The sequence below is a fragment of the Antechinus flavipes genome, chromosome 4 (genome assembly GCF_016432865.1).
Source record: "Antechinus flavipes isolate AdamAnt ecotype Samford, QLD, Australia chromosome 4, AdamAnt_v2, whole genome shotgun sequence".
In the NCBI taxonomy this organism is placed as follows: domain Eukaryota; kingdom Metazoa; phylum Chordata; class Mammalia; order Dasyuromorphia; family Dasyuridae; genus Antechinus; species Antechinus flavipes.
Genome location: NC_067401.1, coordinates 317,913,012 through 317,937,415, shown reverse-complemented (window position 1 = coordinate 317,937,415; position 24,404 = coordinate 317,913,012). Strand labels below are relative to the sequence as shown.

General features: G+C 29.8%; 1 protein-coding gene across 15 annotated transcripts in view; it reads right to left on the bottom strand.

The window, feature by feature from the left end:
• Positions 1 to 24,404, bottom strand: part of EYA4 (EYA transcriptional coactivator and phosphatase 4) — a 356,489-nt gene that overhangs the window by 64,677 nt on the left and 267,408 nt on the right. For 7 of the 15 annotated variants that reach the window (XM_051997772.1, XM_051997770.1, XM_051997775.1 and 4 more), the window contains 4 exons: positions 17,552 to 17,676; positions 16,154 to 16,237; positions 7,126 to 7,218; positions 2,025 to 2,091 (listed from right to left, as the gene is read on the bottom strand). In XM_051997772.1, the coding sequence (XP_051853732.1) occupies positions 2,025 to 2,091; positions 7,126 to 7,218; positions 16,154 to 16,237; positions 17,552 to 17,676 (369 nt within the window). The remainder of the gene's footprint in view (positions 1 to 2,024; positions 2,092 to 7,125; positions 7,219 to 16,153; positions 16,238 to 17,551; positions 17,677 to 24,404) is intronic. The other 8 variants (XM_051997785.1, XM_051997773.1, XM_051997780.1 and 5 more) reach the window with 5 other exon arrangements.

Sequence of the window (24,404 nt, the reverse complement as noted above, 5' to 3'; positions counted from 1 at the left end):
ATTCAAATGGGAATCTCTCTCCCTAGCCATAGTTTGGGCAATTAGATGGTGCTGTGAATAGAGCACTGGCCTGGAGTTAGGAAAATCTGAGTTCAAATTTGCCTCAAACACTTACTGACTACATGAATCTGATCAAGTCACTTAACCTTGTTTGCCTCAATTCATCTATAAAATACGCTGGAGAAGGAAATAGCAGACCACTCCAGTATCTTTGCCAAGAAAACCCAAATGGGCTCACAAAAAGTTAGACACTACTGAAAGAACTGAACAACAATAATCCATAATTTAATTGCATATTTCATGGTACAATGGAAATAACACTTGACTAGGAGTCAAGAGAACTGAATTCTAGTCCTGACTCTGTCACAAATGAGCATTGTGATCTTTGTAAAGTCCTTGATCCTCCCTAGGTCTTAATTTACTCATCTGAAAAATGGAGTGATTGGATTTGGTGATTTCTAAGCATCCTTCCAGTTTTAAGATTATCTATCATCTAATATATATATATATATATATATATATATATATATATATATATATGTGTGTGTGTGTGTGTGTGTGTGTGTGTGTGTGTGTGTGTGTGTGTATATATATATATATATATATATATAAATATATAATTTCATGGTATATGTTTAGAAAGTGTAAACAGGATTGGCAACAGTTTAATTCTTCATTTTAATTGTGTGTGGCATATCATTTATGTGGAACAGAAAGTTGATGTACAGATTGAGTAATATGATCATGATCACATAATATAATATCTTAAATGCTTTCCATTATTAGGATCATAACTATAATTATGTTCACAGATCAAAAATTAACCAACAAGTCCAAAATAACAACTGTGTAAATTTTAATGAGCATATTATTCACCCTGTAATGTAAAAATAAATACCTTGGTTTGGGATTAGAATTGTTTTATAAATTCTTTAAAAGTCATTAGAATGAAAATATTGTAGTAGTGTGATTGCTTCAGTTTTGTTAAAACAATAATTAGGATTAATGTTGCAACTTCCTATAGATAATATATGCATAGTATATACAATTCTCTACAGTAATATATTAAAATTTCATATTCTTAAATGAGAAAAAGTAATAATTATCTTTCATTATGATAAATTGCTGCAAATAAGGGCTTGTCAAAAAATTGTATGGAATGAAATCACATGTCTCTATCTCCAGCTATGCATAACTCCAAAGTCTGTTTCTCCTAACTTTTCCATTCCCTAGGTACATATGCAATTGAATACTTGAAGTGTGAGACAAAAGAAAAGGGAAAGAATTATATTACAATTTATTCTGCTCCCCTTAAGGCAATGACTCTATTTGATTATACAATCCTTTCTACCTAAAGAAAACGACAACTTTTATTTAGCTATATTATTGCTTCCTTAGAAGTCTTAGTGAACAATTTGTACGGATATATTATGTGTGTATGCATATGTATTTAAAACCCAAAGCTTAGGAACATAGAATTGTTACCAGACAAATATGGATTTATCTTTTAAATAGTGTTAAAACTCAGTATACATGGAAATACCTGAATAAGTTTGACAAAATAATTATAGAACCCTCAAAATTAATACAAATTGTCTTCAGATAATGAAATATAACAAAATCTGACACAATGTTACAGTCCAATAATCATTTTTTAAAATTGAACTATTCACCTAAATGTTCATAATTCAAACATTAAAGTCTGAACTTGTAACTTTAGAGATGTTTATGCTTGCTTAAACATTACTTTTTAAAATTTAATTAAATATAGTCAGCTGATGTTCAATTTGTTTTGGTAAAAACTGTATATACCAAAGTTTGTTACTTTTCTTAGGACAATATAAACATTAACTTTTCCAAAACAAGAGTATATATCTAGAATTGCCTAGATAGAAATGGATGAGCATCTTTAGTTAGCCTACCAAACAATCTGTCACTTGTAGATTATAAATTGAAATATTTGCAAAATCATAAAATAATTCTGGTTATTTGCTTCGTCACTCAAGAAAAAAAAATTCACTTACTTGGAGGGATACAACTGTGGGGAATACTGATGTGTTGATCTGGGACTGTAGCCACTACTTGTTATTACTGTAAAACACAATACACATATACATACATACAAATATACATACATATATATATATATATACATATGTAAGTAATTGCAACAAACATATCTCACTAAGATACATGATAATTTTAATCAAATAATATTAATACTTCAATTTATTTTAGCATGTTTGGTATTTAAACTATTAATGGTCTTCAAAATTTCTTTAGACATTGATTTTTCAACACCAACATTGACTACATGCATTCATACTCCCCAATAAGCTTCTCTCCTAGATTAAAAAAGTTTCTGAAAGCAATACAGACAAATCACTTGAAGAAAATATAAATTTCTATGATAGCAAGTTATTGAAGTTTCACAAATAGAAAATGTTGCTGCAATTTACTACAAATATTGATTTCAATATAAAATGAAGGAGCACTGAACAGTTTCATGTGTATATCTTTTCCAATATCCAATTCCCTCCCCCAAATTTAAGTTTATAAATGTTAAGCTCTTAATGTTCAAATTTTGATTTAGTCATATTTAATTTAATTTTTTTCATTTTAATACATTATATAAGGAATTGATAATTTAGGATAGTGAAAAGTATTCTTTAGTTATAAGCACACTTATAACATTTTAATGTGACAGTAAAGGTAACATTTAAAAAAATAAAAGTACAACTTCTAACAACATAGCAAAGACATATTTACCATGGTATCTCTACCTATTTTCCAAGAACTTAAAGTATGACAGTCAGATTTTATTTATATCTGTCCCAAACTGGACAAATTCCAACAGTTTGGAAGTTTTTCTTTCCTTTAGCCATCTGTCTTGACTAAGACAGATGTATTCCAAATATATGTACACTAAAGTGTTGAACCAATCCCTTCAGAGCAAATCCATACTGGGCAAACATACAGAGTGTCTTTATTAGGCCATCTGCTGTTCATTCACTTTTCAAAAAGATTAAAGTAGTACACAGTGTAGCACTGGAATTACTTTAGTCTAATCAATCATAGTTATACTTCAAAGTAGTAAATCCTTCCTAAGTTGTTCATAATAATACCAGAACCAAACCTTCAGAATTGTTTAAATGACAAATAGGTTTAGGTTCCTAACTATTTTATGAAACATGATATATTACTATATCCAAGTATCATTAGGGCTCTTGTGATCTACTACTTTATAAGCACGCAAAATTTAACAGGTTTAAGATCATTTTTTTAACCTTTGTGTTCTGAATCTTTAAAGTACATTTTAAATAGTTTTTAAAGCAATGATACAAAATCTATCTTTCCAAGAACTCTTGAGTCAGATTTGAAAAATAAATAAACATTTGTTATTGATATTTTGATTTAGTAGTAACAAATTTACCAAAAAATAACAATTAAGTTATTTTTATGCAATTCAAAATAAAATGCAAAATGCAAAATTCAAAAAAAAAATTCCAAAAAAATTTGCATTTTTTTAGGTTCTTCTAGATTATTAAGCACTTAAAATGGCTAAGGTTAATCAATTAGCCTCATTAAGAACTAAAAGTTGTGTGTTTCATAATGTGGGAACTTAGTAAATATCACATAATATTATGCCATGGAAAATTCAAGTCTAGCTTATTTGAGCCATATGAGAGAATTTCAGTCCTCCTCTAATTATGCTTCTGTTATTTTTTAACTAAATATAAAGTTTTTATCACAAACTTATGGCAAAGGATGAATGGATAGAAATTTAACAATAGCTGCTAAATGATCTGCTCCCTCCCTCAAAAAAAACCACACACACATAAAAAACAACCCAACAATAACCACCTTGGACATCAGTAATGTTTCTACATGTGTCTCTCTGTGTGTATACACACATACACATATACATTGACATATATCACAGCAATCCTACATATATATTGAAATTAAAATCAACTCTACTTTTCTTTCCTTTAATTTGTGAATCTAGATACCATCTTGAAAATGCTTCCATAGGAGTATCAAGCTAAGATCAAACAATATCTTCTATAAGAATTCTTTCCTGAACCCTCACTTACTAATGCTTTTCTTCTAAAATTATTTTTATCTACTCTATAAATATCTGTATTATCAATTTACATGCATACTCCCCCTCACCAAAATATAACTTTATTGAAGGCAAAGGTTGGCTTTACTTCTTTTTCTTCTTTACATCCCCAGTACTTAGTAATGTGTCTGAAGCCATGGGAAGTGATTAATAAATGCTTATTCATTAATTGACGGGTAGACCTACTTATAAATAAACTAACTTAAAATATACAAAGTATCACCAAATTTTTGAGATCTGAATAGTTAATTTTTCTTTTGCTTTACTTAAAATATTATGTTTGCATTTTAAGTGTTTATTAGGTGGGTAAATGTCATATATAATCTTTTAAAAAAGTAAACATATTTTGTTCTATTTCATTTAAACAAAAAGATAACTAATACAAGGTGCTAAGATTAACATTATCATAGGGATGTTTCTTTTATTTATCAAATTAAGAATCAGTTTGAATAAGTTGTATAAAAAGTTAAGGATGAACTCAAATAATTCTACCAATAATGATCACTTTAAGACTTCCTTTCACTTCCTTTCACCCTGGGACATTGTCTTCTTGTTTAATTTTTTAAAAAAATAATGACATTTCTTGTTATCAAATAAAATGAATAAACTAGTCTCTTGACTAATATAGTTAGAAAATGAATTCAATAAATTCTCTAAAGCATCTTCAGCTTTGGAGGCAAATGTCTTCCAAATTCAAATTTATGTAAATTCTATCCCCATCATTTAAAAGGGTAATGGCCATCAAAAATTTTATCCCTTTGTGATTTAATTTCTTCATAAGTAAAATGGGGATAACACAGGATAATTCAAGGATTTGTTATAAGGAAATGATTTGCAAATTTGCAATATACTTTGTAAGTGAATCATCATCATTGTCAGAATAAATAGCTAAATAACTTGGTGTTATGATACCAAATTATAATGGTGAAGTATATACTGAGAGCTAGAATAGGTCAAATAAGCTAACCATTATATTTTAATGCATCATCAGACTATATATATTTATCTGACCATTGTAATACAATTTTAAATAAAATTATATGACAATGATATTAATTATGAAATTAATAAGTAATCAGGAGACTTGGTTTTTCCATTGGACTATCAGCAAGCTGATAATAAGCACTTATTGAGTCATCAATAAATTAATATTCAATAAATTATCCACAACTAATCTTCTACTAACTACTAACTTTCCTAAGCACCAATTTTGACTTATAAAAGGAGTGTGTTGATTAGTTAATTTTTATAGAAACCATTTTGATAATTATTATAGGATTTTTGCTGTAGATTCTCTTAACTGATTTAAAATTTCATTTAATTATATCATCACTTTTATAATTTTATTATTTTCCTTCAGGTTATTTGTACATATACTTGTTTGGTTGGGATATGTATTAATGAACATTTTAAGTAATAGAACATGCTAGATTAATTGCTTATTGGACTGGTAGAAAACATCACATATTGATATATAATTTATACCATTTGTATGAATGCTGTATTTTTGTGTCTTTACAAAATTTTAGTTAATTTTCTGGAATCTACTTTTAAAGCATTTTCAGGACATAGAATTTTATTCTGTAATCTTAACAATAAAAGCAATAATTAACATTTATATAGTACTTTAAGTTTACAAAGTGCTTTATAAATATTAGCTCATTTCTTCCTCACAACAGCCACAGGAGGTAAGTGCTATTATTATTCCCATTTTACAAATAAGGAAACTGAGCCAAGTAGAGATTAAGTGACTTGCTCCATTTCACAGTTAGTAAATGTTGAAAGAAGGACTGACCTCAAGTTTCCATAATTTCATATCCAGTGTTCTGAGCAAGTTAATATTAGCTATGTAGAATACTCTACTGTGTGAGAATACTGGGTCTAAAGTCAGGAGGCCTGATTTTCATAGTGCTTATATCACCAATTAATATCAGTTTGTGTAGTAATTGTCCATTTATTTTAATGCTGAAATTTGATGAATACCATTTATATCTACTATTTAGAAAAAAAATTAATAGGATTTTTATTTGAAGAAGTAGCAAAGTTTTCATAACCAAAAGTATAACCACTGAGCTGGCGCGACGCGCACAAACACACACACACACACACACACACACACACACACACACACACACAAACACTGCACCTACATACTATCAAGACAAATCCCATTACTTTAAATATTTTATATGTTAATATCCACCTTCTTAGGCAATATAAAAATTCATTACTTCCAGAAGCAATTAAATGAGCTAGAGAGTATTTTAACTTTTCTTTGTAAAACTCTTGACTGAAACAACTTATTTGCTAACCTACCGGGAGTTACAAAAGTATTTACATTTAAAGTGGACTGATGTTTACAGTTATACTATTGTTCTTCTTGATGCATTAATATTAAAGGTAGCACTATCCAATTTAATGTTCTAATGCAAGCAATGTGTACTTTCCTGCAGTCCATTAACCTTTAATACTTTTCACTCAGCTGCTTACAAAGAAGAATTTTTAAAAATCTACATAGGAAATGAGGTTATTTAGAAAGAATCAAATGAACAATGTTACATTTTGAGTCATAGTTAGAAGGCAATTTTTTTATGAACTATCAATGCTGGCAGAATAAAGTTTATGACTGGCACAACCCACTTATTAAATTAATTACATTTTATGTAAAATAATTATCCCTGAAGCCACCTATGATTATTTCATTGCCATGAATTTCAATGTTGGTTTTAAAAAGTTATCTAAAATACACAAAATTCTATTTCAATTAAAAACTTTTTTTTTGTAGAACCAGAAATCATTCTTAAAAACATGGAATTTTAACTATTAGGTTTCTCTTTAAAAGGGAAGAGCTTTTTTCTTTTTCTTTATAAAAGTAACAATTATAATTCCAAGTATTTTAACAGCTGTAGCTACTGTTGTATTTATGAGGCCTATTCATGAAAAATAATTTGATGAATATGCCAGTGTGTACATAACAGCACATGAGTTTAAAGCTTTACCTGACCCAGTAAAAGTGTCAAGTGATCCATCTCCAGTTGTAGTAGTTGTTTCACTGTTGTTCATCGGCTCTGTTTTGACTGCAAGAAGAGACACTATGTAGAAGAATAAGCAGACATGAGTTTTATTTCTAAACTTTTTACATAAGACCTCATTCCAGTTTGACAGAAAGCTTTTCTAGTTAGCATGTACATGCAAAGGAAAAACAATTAAAAATTTGATAAGGTCTTGTTAATTCATGTTCTAATATATGTATTTATAAAGAGAATTTAACTCAAAATAGTCTGGCTAAACTAATTTCTTCAAGAACTGGCTTTAAAAGGCAACATATTTTGAATTTCAAAAAATTACATGTGGTCTAATCCTTAGGTTAATCACTGATATATTGATTTTGTAGTTAGAAGAATGAAGGACTATTTGGTCATTCTCTCTATATAATCTTTTTCATGATCAAAATATTCATAACACATTCCTTGATCTTTCTAATAAACCCATTAAAAAGCACAAAATAAAACAATTCTATAGAAAAATATTGAATTGAGGACTAGTGAATGCATTACATAAGAAATTATATTCCATATCAGACCAATATATTTCCTGTTTGTAGCAGAGCCTAAGCAGCCACATGATTTAATAACAAATTCTAAATAGTGATATTTAGATGCAATATGCATTTGTATATATCCTGGTATGTAATTTTTATATAAGTAAAGACTACCAGTTGTATTTATTGGAGAGAAGTATTAAAAGTCAATGTATACATTGTGTTGAAGTAGAATGATTCTGATTATAGAAAAGATCTTGGAAAATATTAGGAAGAAAGGATAGAAACATTTGTTTGTGAATTATTTCCCATTTAACATCCCTTGAGATCATTGTGTCACAAAATGCAACAGCAATAAACTGTGGAAATGCAAGATAAGAAATAGGTGAATATGACAAAATATGTAGAAAAAGAAAACATGCAAGTTGTCATAACTGACCATAGACTGAGCATATTATTAATAATGTTGTTCTATTAGATTAGTAATCATAATGGGAAATACACAGCAGTAATTAAGCAATCCTTCCAAAGAATCAGAACTAATCAGAACAATATTTAGTTAGGTATAAAAAAAAATCTGTATTTGGAGTGCTACAAAGAACTTATAGAAAATTTTGATCTTTTTCTAACTGAATGATTTTTCTCAGAACCCAAGTCAGTCATTCTTTCATTTCAGGGCTCTACCTTCTTTTCTTCTCATTTTTTTCTAGTTTCTTTTTATATTTTGTCCTCCCTAATAAAATACAAGATGCTTAAAGACAAGGATTTTCTTTTCTTTCCTTTTCTTTTTTTTTCTCTATCAGTACAGGGACACAATTTTTGGGAACAACAGAGTTTTATATTTTAGAGGATAATGACGCTTTTTCATCCTGATTAAAGATTCATTAATGATGGAAACACAAAATACATGATCAGAAAAAACTTTTATCACAAAATTGTTACATATTAAAAATACATTTGATTTTTTAGATAACTTTTTTTTTTGATAATTTTGATAATGTTTAAGAGGTACTCAGATCAACTAACAGTTTAGATGTGATCCTAAATAATGGGACCTCTCACTAGCATTTCCTGACTAATTTTGTGTATTTGTACAGAAGAATACACAGATAGAATTGCTTCTTGATTCAACACATTCTTTAACTTTTGATATTTGTAACAAAAAAGTACCATATGTGATCAGCAAAATCTGATCAAGAAATGTTATCTAGGAATTTAAAAATTTGATCCTCTTTGGATTAAGACAAAGCTTTATGATATATTTATATGAAAAGGATAGCGATTCTTTGCTTTTTCAAATGGGCATTAGCAAGAATTAATGTTTCTTATTTTCTGAAGAAATAAAAAGCCCAAGGAAAGAGCTATTGATAATATATGTTCCACTTATACCATTTGTGCTCATTTGAAAGTATGAGGAACAAAAAATACTTATGGTAATCAGTCTCATTTTTTGGGCTTATCTTATCCTTTTACAGACTTAAAAATACCAAGAGTAGATTTTTTTAATATTTCCTTTCTTAAGTGTGCATAACCCATATATTCAAATTAGTTTCAAGGCATCTCTTCCAAATAATCAAGTTTATATATAATAAATTGCTTTTGGCCAAAGAAGATTCATTATTACAGGGGATAAACTGTGCCTGGGAATATAATTTTAAGCAGCAAAACACTAAGATACATTCATTCTATTGAAATGTGTGTATATGTATTTCAAAAGTATCAAAATATTTTAAGTTGCAGCTATTGGTTTGTTATATGAAATTTAACAGAATTATAAGACTAGACAGAGATCATCTAATTCTACCATTTTCTTTAATACATGGAAACTGAAATCTAGTCCAAAACCATCACATATATTATGGTCTATATTGACTTATAATATATCAGGAGTGTGAGAGTGTATGTATGTGTATGGGTGTGAATTTATTATATTGTATAAGTTATATTGTATTTTCAAGATAATAGGGTTACTATTCAAAACAGAAGATTTATTTAGTGGAGATAGTGGGGAAGGAACTCTGTATGTATGTGTGTTTGTGTGTGTATATATATATTTATAGGTATATATCACATCTGTAGATTTGTGAATATAAATAAATAAATATTATTTTTATATATATACTTACAAGGATGTGTCTTTATGTATATATTTGCATATATCAACCACATAAAGATACTGACAATGGGAGATACACATGCTGTATGTGTATACAGTATAAGCATACACATCTTATGAAAATTCTTCATGTGGGAGAGGTAAGAGATCATGCTTCTGGAAAAGTTCTGATGATATAGAATAGAAATATTTGAGAGACTGTGCAACATAAGTAACAGTCTCACACTCACACAGCAGTGGCTGAGATGAAGACTTATTTAATAGCACTTGTATTTTTTGTACATGAATTTGGTAGACTAATTCCATTTAAGAATTGAACTAAGTTTGAGTTTATTCTTCCAAGAGACTAAGATGATGGTATAAGTGAAAATATGTCCCTGATGAACTGATGAGGATCACAACATAACATTCTCACTCTTTTTGTTGTTGTTCACATGCATTTGTTTGCTTACTCATTTACTTTCTTTCTTTTTTTTTTTTTGATCTGATTTTTCTTGTGCAGCAAGATAATTGTATAAATCTATTTATACATATTGGATTTAACATATATTTTAACATGTTTAACTTATACTGGATTGCTTATCATCTAGGGGAGGGGGTGGGGGGAAGGAGGAGAAAATTTGAAACACAAGGGCCAATATTGTCAAATTATCCATGCATGTTTTGAAAATAAAAAGCTTTATAAAAAATGACCCTAGGCCAGTCACTTAACTCCAACTGTCTCAGCAACAACAACAAAAAAGTGTCCCTAAGATGTTGGGGGGAAACATTTATACTTCTATTACTAATATACTTCTATTATACTTCTATTTATAATTCTATTATTATCTTTGAAATAAATAGCCCTTTCTGAAAGTGAATATAAATTGTTAAATGAAACTGCTATGCTATTCACTGACAACAGTGAGAAAAATATGAATTGTGGGAACTTCAGCCAACAATATTAGAGAAGAGATACTCTTACCTTCATCCTCTTAAGTTACACTTAGGCACTAAGGAGAAGATGTATCCTATGTGACCCTGGGATGGTAGGCCAGAGACACCACATCCATCCATTCATCCATTCACATACCTCTGTGTATGTGTATCTGTGTATCTGTGTGTATATATATATATATATATAATATATATATATATACATATACATATACTTGAATAATCAGTCCTTCAGACAGTCAACAAGCATTTGTTAAGCACTATCTTTATTCCAGGCCCTACATTAAACACTTGAGAATACAAAGAAAGACAGCAGTGTGATACTTCTTCTCAGGGTGCTTATATTCTAATGGGGAAGAGAGAGCATATAAAAAAGTACACAGATACACACACACACACACATACAAGATAAAAACTGTATAAATATTAGGCAACCTCAGAAGAAACTCATTTGGGAAGGAGGAAGAAAGCATAACATTTCTCTTAAAGAGACACTGGACTATAATCTTTCTTGAAGGAAACCAAACAGCCTAGTAGTTAGAAATGAAGGAGAAAATACTCCATACATAAGGAACATAAAATGGAAGGATCAAGTGCTATGTGTGGAGATCACTAACTAGGCCAGTGTATCTAGATCAAAAAGTATATGGTGGGAGAAGAGAGGGAGAGGGATTAGAGTATCATAATAGTCCAGGCATGAGGTAATAAGGATGATATCAAGATTCTATGTACCAATGACTAGAAAAATGGTGGTGGCCTTAACAATAATAAATAACAATAAAGTTGGGGAAAGGAAAGTGTTTGCAGGGCAAGATAAGGAGTCCTCCTTTGAACACATTAAATTTTAAATGCCAAAATGGCATCCATTTTGAAATATCCAAAAGATGGTTGTGTGGGACTGAAATTCACCAAAGAGATTAGGGCTGAAATACAGATGTGGGTATTATCTGCATATAGATAATGGATAATTTGTTTTGTAAAGAAAATGGGAAAAGACAATGATTAAGTTGTACTATCCTTCATTAACTGGATTATTTGTAAAACAATAGAATATAAATTAGGTTTATACTTATGGCATCAAGCGGTGATAACAAAGTAATGCTAATAATTTTTCATCAATTGTAAATATAAAGAGAAGCAAAATAATTTAAGGAAAACAGAAATCTTCTAAACAACTCATTTTTATTAAAGGTAACTCAAAATTATATTTATGAATTTTCTTTCATTCAACCTTTTCTATAAATTTTCTTAATGTATATATTTCCTCTGTTTTTTCTCCAAAGCTTGATAAGTATTCAAATCCTATAATCACATCAGCACTGTTATTGTTTTTGGAAAAAGTCTATCAGTCTATTGCCCTATGATTCCTTATGACTTCATTTATCTTCTCTTTAACCTTGAGACCAAAATATTGCTCCCTGGATACCACTCCTTTATATGGATTTTTCTCTCTATCAGAATGTAAGTTTCTTTAGTTCAGATTATCATTTTTTTGAATTTGTATCCCTATCACTTAATGTTTAGCAACAAGAAACAATTTATTAATATTTTTCATATTTTTATTTATTAAATATACATTGTTTTGTAAGTCTTGGAAATAGAATATTTAACTTATACTAAATTTGAAACATTTTCCAGATATAACTTATTAGAAACATGTTACTAAATTCATCAGATTGATATTTGTGTACTGTGATTTTGGGGCTAAATTTTTTACATGATGAAAATGATCAATTAAAAAAGTAACTCATCACCATGATTTCTGAGGAAGTTATAAGATAGGAAGAAGTGGTTGTATATACCAATATAATATATACAAAACTTTAGCTGTCAATTTCTACCACATTTTTGGTCAACCATCTCCCATTTATGACAAATTACCTAATATGAATGAGCATCTAGATCATATAAGAATGAATTAGTCAAACCTACTTAATATAATCAGAGATAGTAGGAGGGAGCAATTATTAAATCTGTAGACTTAGTTAACATTGTATCTGTCTGTTTTGCTATCTCTTAGCAACTACTAAACTGATCATTTTGTATTTTCTTCCTCTTCCTTGAAATCTACTTTAGACCTGTAATTCTTTCTTGACCACAATCTGCTTAGGTTGTCTTTTGAGATGAATGAACTGCAAAGACAACTTTCTTTATCTTCGAAAAATGCTTGTCCTGGATACTGTAATCCTACATTTGGATTCATTTATTTACATTTTAGTTTTGCATCTCTAGAGACCAAGGATTAAATTGGACAGAGATTTCAAAATGATTGGATTAGTCCCTATATAAATTTCCCACTAGACATCTCTCCATATCATAAAATCACAATGTGTAATACCTAGAAGTCTTTGTTCTGAAGAAGATTCTAAAGACAGCTGGGTCAGAATGGTTAGCTATACTATGCAATACTAAATCAAGGTCATAAACAACATTTCTGTATGCTATGAATGGTCTTAATAAATGGATGAGCCTAGAATTTTTTTTTTCTAAGTCATATGTTTTGCTGAAAAATACATTTTTTTTTGATATTCATTTATTTATTTCCAAAAATAACCAAAAAGTTTTTAATTTGGCACACTATTCTAAATGATGAGAAAAATTATGAGTCATAAGTGACATTTGTATGAAGAGAATTAAGAGTTTCTTTAATTTTAATACCATTGAATCAACTATTCTTAGATTTGAATTCAATTCAGTAAACATCTAAGAGCCTACTGTGTACAATACATGATTTTCTCCCAGGGGAAAAAAATACATTCGAGAGATCTCCTTGAATGCTAAAATTCAAAGCAGTCTATTTCTCTTGGATTATGTATAATCAAGTCAGAAAATGTATACAAAACCAATCCAAGTTTGGTCTTTGTAAAATTTTGATATGTCTCTTTCCCAAATAATAGATTTCTCACAGGAAAATAAAAATTTGTCTCATGAAAATAATTGCTACTATATATTTGCATTCTTGAGAAAAACTCATCAATAAAAAAATATTGACAAAGAGTAACTTTCTAAAAAGTTTACTTTTTACTCTAGTAAACTAGAGTAAAAAAAATACTCTAAAAAGTAATTCAATTTTTTTTGGATATATCCTTGATGACTATGGTTGAGGAAATTCAGATTCTTATATATATAATAAGGTAAATTCAGTCTTAAGGTATTTTTCCTACAGAAATGAGCTATTTAAAGTGTTAATTTAACTTAATTATTGACCTAGCAATAAGTGAAAGATGATAGAGAGAATTGGTCTCAAGGTATTTCTTTTAAGTTACATGATTTTTTTTTTCAATTTTCATAACAAAGTTATAAGTTGTATAATTGGGCACTTTTATACATTTACAATTCCAATGGCAATAGAATAAAATTACTGAAAATATTTTCAATTCACATTCTAAAACTTTACCAATAGACAGTCTTATTTTAAACTTTCCAATAAGAATAACGCTAACTAGCATTTATATAGCATGCATTATGTGCTAAGCACTGCTAAACACTTTACAATAATATCTTATCCACTCAATACCCCTCAAAAGTAGATGCTATAATTATCCCCATTTTGCAGTTGAAGAAACTTAGAGATTAAAGAATTTGCATAGTTAGTAATTGTCTAAGACTATTTTTAAATTCAAGTCTTAATGGCTCCAAACCCAGAACTCTAGCTATTGTGTCACTCTGCTGCTTCCATTGCTTTCCATATTCAAAAGTTATGTTAACTTGAGAACTACAAATATTTGAAATATTTTACTGAAGTGGAAAAATTATGTCCCAAACTCTTATGGAGACATTGTATACATAAAACATTAAGATTTCATAAAAAAAAGTTTCATATTTTGGATTTCATATTGTAATTTTGGTATAATGCATCCTTAGCATTTTTCTTGATAATTGTGTATGTTATATAGATATTTAAGATAAAGATTATTTTTATAATATATGAAAACTGACATTTTTGTTAATAATCTTTGACAGCTATGAGTTGATGACTTTACATTGAAAAAAAAACAAGTGTTGTTTATAAGAATTTTAAGAAAATTTAAAATATAGAGAGTATTGGAATAACAATATATTTCTCACTTCAAAAATAGGATACAGCCATATAAATTAGCAAAATACAACTTATAACTATGTTATGAAAATTGAAAAAAATTCCATGTAATTTAAAAGAAATACCTTGAGACCAATTCTCTCTATCATCTTTCACTTATTGCTAGGTCAATAATTAAGTTAAATTAACACTTTAAATAGCTCATTTCTGTAGTAAAAAATACCTTAAGACTGAATTTAGCTTATTACATATATAAGAATGCAGCAAAAAATGAGCAAAATCCCATTATTATGATTCATTAGCCAAATCCATTATTTCCTTGCTATAGGGGACTCCTACTGAGGAAACTCTCTGTACCAATTCAGATCAATACATCAAGCTTCCTCTAGGTCTATTGCTATTCTGTTCAATAAATAGTCAGAATTATTATTTTAGCAAAAATTTAATGAGAATAAAAAACACTAAGAAAAAACATAGTTGATTGAGTTTACAATACTATTATAAAAACTAATCAAGAAATCACTGACATTTTGCTGAAGTCTAGACAAAACTAAGCCCCTTCTCACTGCAAAAACTGAGTCAAATCCAAATACTGATGAACTCAGTTTTCAATATATACAACTCTTTCCCCCCCCAATTTTCAAGAGAGTTCCCAAAGATGGCATCATTATGAACCCGTGCAGGACAGCTAGTTGGCACAGAGCACCAAACCTAGATTTAGGAAGAATAATTTTCCTGAGTTCAAATCTGACTTCAGGCCTTTATTAGCTGTGTGACTTTGGGTAAGTCACTTAACCCTGTTTGCCTTCATTTCCTCTTCTGTCAAATAAGCTGAAAAAGGAAATGGCAAACCACCTCAGTATCTTTGCCAAGAAAACTCCAAATGGGATCACAAAGACTCAGAGAGGATTGAAATGACTTTCATGCCATACAACCTAATTAATGGATTATATTTGCATCTGAAGGATTTCATAAGTCATAGCAAAAATGTTATTTTATTTCAGAAGCTTTTTGGCATTCTAAATTGACTGTAATATTTCATTAGGAATGTTTAAAGTTTAAAATCATGCTCTTCCCTCCCACTCTTAAAAAAATCACTTATTTTAATTGATTAGTAACTGGGTAGCTTATTTCAACTAGCTGAATATGCATGTATATCTCCAAAAGTCACTCTTTGAAGGCCCTCCAATTTTGAAAACTTTTTACTTAACAAATGTTAATTGTAAGACAGAAAAAATAACCTACCATTTGGGAACTGTTAAGCAAAAAGCATATTTATTTTTCCTGTTTCTTTTTTAGAAGCAATGAAATATATAGCAGTGGCACAAACCATAGAACAGAACAAGGACATAAACAATAAGGGCAAACCCACACAGACACACACATGCAGTGTACCATGGTCTCTCATACTTGTTGCAGAAGAAGGAGTGTTGCAACTCAGCAACCAGTCTGCAGTATTTAAAACAGTCATGGTGTCTCCTGAGAACAGGAACGGTATATAATGGGTCATTGTTTGAAGGCCTGCTCAGTGTCTATGAATAATCTTCAATGCTTGTAAGTGTTTTTGCACTTTGAGCCAAGTTTTTTAACTTTTATGAATATTATTTTATATGGTTTATTTTATTCAAGTAAAATATATGTACATGATTATTATTGTCCTTGAAAGTAAGTTTCCAGAGTTTTGAATCTTTTAATCCTTATATTTATACTTGATTTGAGTTTTAAAGGCAAACATACTTTATCTAAAAGTCATCCCTAAATGGCCTAGTCTTTTCTTCTCATGTGAACATAAAAATCCGTTGATTTTAACTAGAATTATGTGCACATATGGAGCGATGAATGGTCGTCTATAAAAAAGTTTAAAAAAGCTAAGCTACAAAGAGTTTAATAGAAAAGTTTTTCATTCAAAAAATTTATAATGTGCACAACTTCACATGAAAGTTATCTGAAAATTGAATCTATGTAGACTCTGGTTTTTCCCCCTATTACCCATCCATGAGTTAGAATAGTTTAATATACTGATAACTAATAATTAAATTAAAAAATATATTTTGTGACAAATATCTACATCTGATCACTTCTAATAGTTTCTTGTTCAGAGTAGTTTGAATTTCAAACTTATTGTAACAATTATTTATATGTTGTTTATAACATATGTTCTAACATAGATCTAAATATTTATAAAGAAAACATATCTAAAGAAAATATAGAATATGGAAAAATGTAGAATATATCTAAAAAAGTATATCACTTCCATTTTGAACTAACAAATAACTTTTTCCTTTAAAAATAAAATTTTGAACACCTGTTTTTAATGTTTTCCACTTCTATCACTTTCAAAACTAGTTGTCAATTTCTTGGTAGTTTTATATTTGACTTTAAACTTTTAAAATAATTTTTAAATTACTAAATTCGAGCCAGAGCTCAGTCATGCTCTGATGCTTTGAATGCATGATCAGTTCATTCCTTCAGAAATCAATGTATAAGACTCTTTTTGCTCATCCTTGAGTGAACACTTTGGAGACAAAAAGGACAAAGAAGCATGAACCCTTAGCAATATGCTGTTCTCAAAAGTAGAATCAGTCTTTTTTCTCCTTAAATGTTTCCAATTTTAGATGATAAAATAATAGAAATAGAGCTGACCTAATAATAAATCATATACTTGCTAAATATATATTTGTACATATTAAGGAGACATGGTGTTAATTAAGAGGATCTTTGCTCATTTATTAGCACCTCTAACACTAAGCATGAAAATTTATATTCTTTCCATCTTCTGGGTAGTATACTTACCTCCTGTCCCATTTGTTGTAACTGATGTGTTGCTGAGATTAGATTTGTCCAGTTTGGAGCTACCAGGAGTATCACTACTTCCAACAAGAGTATGAGGACTTGCTAGGTCCTGCATTTCCATAGACCTGTTAGAGCAGGAAGCAGCACAGTAAAAAGTTGAAATCTCAGCAATTATTCTTCAATAACTTATACATGTTATTTCTACTGAGACATGTGGTCAGTTACTATGTTAGTTATTGGGACTGTTACTAGGAACAGGAATAATAAGCCATATGAAAATTGAAATTTGATTAAAATTAATTTTTTAAAATCAGTGTATTTTTAAAAAATATTCTGATGTGGCTCAAACTATAATTTCTTTACCACCACTCATACTAGAAATATTTTAAATAAGAAACGTCTTTCTATTCTTAAAGAATGAAACAAAAATTCACTTTTGGTCCAGATCTGTGAGAGGTAGCATGGTACAACAGTAGATAATAGGTTGGCCTATGTTGGGGATTTATGAAGATCTGTGTTTAGTTTTTGTCAGTGAGAAATAATGGTTGTTTAAGCCTTTTAACCTCTCAGTGCCCCAGGCAACTCTCTAAGATTTTAAATTGAAGTATATTTGCTGATTTGTAGTGCTACACGAAATTTTTTCACTTAAAATTCTCTATATCAATGAAATTAGAATATCAAATGCATATGATTAAATTTTATCAATTTTATAAGGAAAATTGCCTCCAAATTGGAAAGAATAACACTTCTTTGTTAAATATAGTAATTTCATTTTATACATTAAAAAGATCCCTTTCTCCCTCGAAAAGATAAAGTGCAATTTAGTCTTTAAAATACAAATGCACTAATCATTCATGCACTAATCCTGCTTATAATCTATATCAGAACAAAGTCTACATGGGGAAGAAGAGGAGGACTTTGAAAAGAAGCAAACATGTATGTTTGTATGTGTATATGTATTGTGCGCATGTGTATTCGGGCATATCTATGTGTCTCATCTATAGAGACAGAGAAGAATCTTGGCAAGGGCAATAATTTCATAAAGGCAAGATCTGTTTCCTAGGATATGCAAAATGTATTACCTCTTCCTGTTTCACCCTGTAAATGGGACACAGACAACATCACAAAAGTCTATTAATTTTTCATTCCCATATTGGTGTAACTGCTTGTTGAATGCTAATGGTAACATGGTCTTGGTAGTTATCTTCTACCACTGATGGGGTAAAGATTAATCAGTTATTACTAAATCCTGGATAAAGGCTAAAATCACAACCTACAGATTATTAAGGGGCATAGATTGGTGTCCATGAAGGATATTGCATTGAAACAAATTAAACCTGTAACTCAGGTCTTGCTGACACTACATTCATCGCTCTCCTCACTACTTCACAATGAAGTCTAGCTAAGGTTAAAGTGTCACATCGGAACAGGGAGAGGAATTTTACAACTGCAGAAACTTTCAAAGATCATCTATCATGCCAGGGAGGAATTGTGATCTCTTTTGAGGCAGAGAATATCCTCCTAACTCTTGAAATATTCAAAGAAACTATGAAGTTCCAACAGTGATTCTCTAATTTCAATTTCTTTCACTGAATTTGGGCTCTGTTAGTTTCTTCTCAATTTTTTGTGATAATGAAAATGAACTAGATAAGAGCTCATCCAATAAGAAACAGTGTTCACAAAATTATGTAAATGGGTCAATCACCTCTAGTTATTTGGTCATTATCCTTTAATGATTAGCCTTTTACAAATGTTTTTTCATCTTCCCAAAAGTTATTATTATCCCCATTTCACACAGAAGAAGCTGAGGGAAGCTGAGGGAAGCAGACCTAAAGCTGATGAAGCAGAGAACTATAATTCTCTAACTAACAAGAAGGTAAATGGATCATACCAATGAAATTATTTTATGTTCTCTGTTATGCCAAAAAGATTTTTGGTACTCCTATCTTTTAGGAAATTCCACAATATGGACTAATTTTTTAAAAAATTGAATGAATGTAAAGATGAGTATTCTGTAATAGGGAATTCCTACTAGCACCAGTCAGAACGAAAGAACTCTTTATACTACTAATAACATGTTTAGAACCTTTACAAAAACAACAAAAAAAAAAGATGCATAGTAATATATTTTATGCAGAAGTAAAGTACAGTAAACATCTTAATAATGATGAAAATGGACATTTTCCTATGTATTTTTATATAAATCATAGGTTTTTAATTTATTATTATTATTAAAAATAACACTCTAGATAATAAATAAAGAAATGTGAATTCAAGTTCCTGATCTGGTACTAGCCTGACATGTTTTTAAAAAGCCCACTGACAGGCCCACTCATACTCCTCCAATTTATAGAATTCAATTTGCTGACAAATGGGTTTCATCCACAAATAGTCATGTTGTATTCCATTCTTTTATATGCCAAGACATTCTGTCTCTTTATGGGGTTATTCAACCCATTCACATTAAGTGCAAGGAAGTTATCACCTGCCAGTAGGGATCAGTGTGTGAAATGTGATGAGTGAGCACTGTGATAAGTGTTTGGCATTAGGAAGCAAAAATAAAACCTCTGTGAAAAAAGATGTGGAAAAGACAACAAGACACCAACGAGAGTCGTGTGTGAATACAAATACAAACATTTGACATACCAACCCACCAGGAAGCAAGAGTTATGATTGTGTTATATTTCATATGATAAGCAATGCCAACAGAGATCTGGGAACTCCCCTGTAACTTCATTCTTTATGACCTTAAAACACTTGATAGTTACTATGGAAAAAAAAAAATTAAAGTCAGCCTGGCATCTTTGTGATAGGGACTCCAGGTCCACTTCTCATCTGGCTTAATAACCTACGGAGTTAATCCAAGTACAAAGTTCCTCTCTGAAATCAACAGGAGCCCAGCTCTGATATCATTTCCAAAGAGCAAGATGAAATGAGTCTGATATAAATATTCAATTGGAAAATTACCGCCAATCTACTCACAGTGTGTAGAGAGTGCAATTCAAAACTCTCCCACCTGGTACTTACTGGCTCCCTCATGTCTACTAGGTACTGGCAGGTGGAAGGCAGGCTGAAGCTTAGGGAATCTTTTCAACTGCCAAGCTAAAAGAAGGGCAGGTAAGAGTGGAGGGACCATAAATACCCAAGGATTTAATTATCATAGTGTTTTCTGCCTGGAGGGCACCGTTTAAAGTCAGTAATACATTAATCCCATTTATAGTATCTTTGAGACATGATTGGGGACTTGAGAACAGATGAAAAAAATAAAGTTACAAAGAAAGTTTTGGAAAAATGTTATATCTTGTATCTAATTTTTATTTTAATGGTATTTTGCAATACATATATGCACATGTACATAAATATGTATAGATGTATGTATTTGATCTAAGCTTTAAGTCACAAGATGGAGTCATTATTATTATATAAAGGGTTCCTCTCTATCTTTTGTCTGCAGAGTATAGATGCCAACCTGAAAGACTGATATTGTCTATAGGATACAAGGTGAGAGGATTCTTTGGATGTTCACACTTTAATCTCACTGCCAATAAAGTTTTAAAATATTGCATAAATTGATATGTTTTCCAACTGCTAACATTTTTGTAGAGACAAATAATATTCTTAAGTTTAAGTACTCATATTTATAAAGCTAAAAACTACTCATTATAAGTCTCCTTGAATATAAAACTTTATTAACTTTGATGAAAATAATTCAGAAATTTTGTTAGAGTGAATGGGCTTATGCTTATGTTTACTGAAGAAATACTTAATAATGTAGTGAAAAGAATGAATGGGCTTATGCTTATGTTTACTGAAGAAATATTTAATGTAGTGAAAAGAATGTTATTTTCAGGTACTCTTATTTAAGAGGGAAACAGGTGTGTGTGTGTGTGTGTGTGTGTGTGTGTGTGTGTGTGCGCGCACGTGCATGCGCATGTACAAGAAACAGATAGACAAGAGATAGAGACAGAGACAGTTTTTTTCCCTAGTCGATCAATGGAAAATTGAAGAAAAATAATAGAATGAAAATCTTCCTGCAAATAATTCATATGCTCACAAATGAGGCATCTTTTCATTAAAGAATACTGTGTAGGGCTTTTGATCTTGCAATACATAGGTAGTGACTAGTTTGAATTAAGATAGAATTTTATTGCTGTTGTTCAGTTATTTTAGATTCATGACTTTTGGGGGGGAGGTAGCTCTTAGCAAAGATACTAAAATAGCTTGCCATTTTTTTCTCTGATTATTTTATGGATGAGGAACTGAGACAAACAGAGTTAAATGACTTGCTTATGGCTGAACAATTAATATGTGCCTGAGACTAGATTTGAACTCATGAAAACGAGTCTTCCTGATTCTGAGTCCAGTGCTCTATGCACTGTTCCACCTAATTGTCTAAATCAGATACAGAGAAATGTTATAACTGCTTATGTTTCAGATATTTGATTAAGTTAAATTGGTCTTCTATTAAGTTAATAGAAGGCTTTTGAAGTGTTAGATTTTTTAATTTACAGTAACCTCTCCTCTGGTGGTGGTTGTTGTTGTTTTTTTTTTCTTTAAAAAACAGATATTCTGTTAGCTCATATTTATTATTATTATTGACTAGTTTACTGAGCTTTAACATTTTAAAGTTTTTTTTTTTAACAAATATCATCTCATTTGTTTTCCCAATAATATTAAGAAATGTATACTATTGCCATTTTATTTTATTTTACTTTTTCTATTGCCATTTTAGAGAGGAAGAAAAGAGGCAGAGATTGAAATTTATCTATTTATTTAAAAAAATTAATAGAAATTTTAAAAATCATCACTGTTTTATTCTTAGAAACTAGAAATAGAATGCTTAATTTTTAATTTTTTATGCTCTAATAAAAGCTTTTATCTGGAATTGAACATCTTCCATCATTTGCAATTCAAAATGGACTAGCCTAAGCTAGGAACCAGAAAATGAAGATAACTTCTTTTTTTTTTTTTTTTTTAAATCCCTCAAATAAAGAGAAGAAGCTGGCTCCACATGATGGAAAAAAAAAAAAAAGAAAACAGTGGTGAGAGTAGGCAATGAAGATAAAAACAGCAACAGAATTGGCCAAATGGAAACAAAAAGAAAATACAAAAGTTCACTGAAGAAAATAATTTTTTTTTAAAATTAGAATAGGGAAATTGGAAGTCAATGACTCCATGAGACACAAAGAAACAATGAAACAAAGATTAATTTATATACTGTTCTATATGAGAAGATAACATGCATTTTCTTTTTTTTATTATTATTATTATAGCTTTTTATTTACAAAACATATGAATGGGTAATTTTTTCAACATTGACCCTTGCAAAACCTTCTGTTCCAAATTTTCTGCTTCTTCCCCTGATTCCCTTCTGCTAGATGGCAGGCAGTTCAATACATGTTAAATATGTTAAAATATATGGTAACATGCATTTTCTAAGAACTTTTTAATCATTAGGACATTAGAAAAATTCTACATAGAAAGAAAGTGCAGGAGTGAGTTGATTCTGTTGGAATGATGTAAAAAAAGTAAATAGGTGAGAAAGAGAGATGCTCTGGAAAAATGGAGAGGGAAGAAGAAAATAGGAAATATAATCTCATTAAAAAAAGCACACAAGGAAAAAAATTTTACAATGGATGGGGAAATGAAGGGAAATAGTAGACAATGTGTGAATTTTACCTCAGCAGAATTGACTCTGAAAGGGAATAGTATATAGACTCAGTTGGGTAGAAATCTATTTTACTCTACAGGAAAATAGGAGAGAGATAAGAAATAAAGAGGTCATAAAAGGAAAGATAGGTAATAGAAAGCAGTGGTCAGAAGCAAAACAGACTTTAGAGAAGTAACTTGAAAAAAAGAGAAAGAAGGATAAACAGAAGGAAATAGGATGGAAAATAGAAGAATGGAATAAAATTGGAATCCAACATTTTGTTTACAAGACACATGCTGGAAATAGAACTACACACAGAGTAAAAAAAAAAAAAAAAGCAGAATTTATTGTGCCTCAGATGAAATAAAAAAGGCAAAGAGATCAAAGGAAAAGGAAAAGGACCATTTTTTGCACAATAATATTTACAACAACTTTGTGTGTGTGTGTGTGTGTGTTAGCATAGAATTGGAAATCAAGGGGATGCACATCCATTGGGGTTGTGGTGTATGACCATGATGGAATATTATTAAATTTAAGAAATGTTGAGCAGGATAGTTTCAGAAATGATTGCTACTTGAAATGATACTTGGGAATATTTATATGAACTCATCCAAAGATCCAAGACAATTTCAAAGGACCCTTGGTGAAAAATACTATCCACATCCAGAAGGAGAACTAAAGATCTCCCAATGAAGATAGAAGCATGTATTTTAAGATTCTTTATTTTTTACATTTTTTAGTCTTTTTTTTCAACATGAGTAATATGGAAATGTTTTATGTGACTATATATATATATATATATATATATATAATATATATATATATATATAAAATCAAAATCAAAATCAAAATGCTTCCTTCTCAAAGAGAATTGGAGATGTACAAGAGAGAGTATTTGAAACTCCGAAGTTTAAAAATGATTTTTAATTTTTTACATGTTATTGGAAAATAACAATAAAAAACAATAAAAACCACAATAACAGCAAAACAATCATCTCATTTAATACTCACAACAATACTTTGAGGGAGGTATTGTTATTCCCATATTATAGATTAGAAAATTAAGGCAGACAGAGTTTGTTAAGTGAACTGTGCAGAGTCATATATATAGCTAGCAAGTGTCTGAGGGCTGTAGTTGAATTTAGATATTCCAGACTGCAGGCTGAGTGCTCTGTGACCTATACCTTAAAATATCCCAAATTA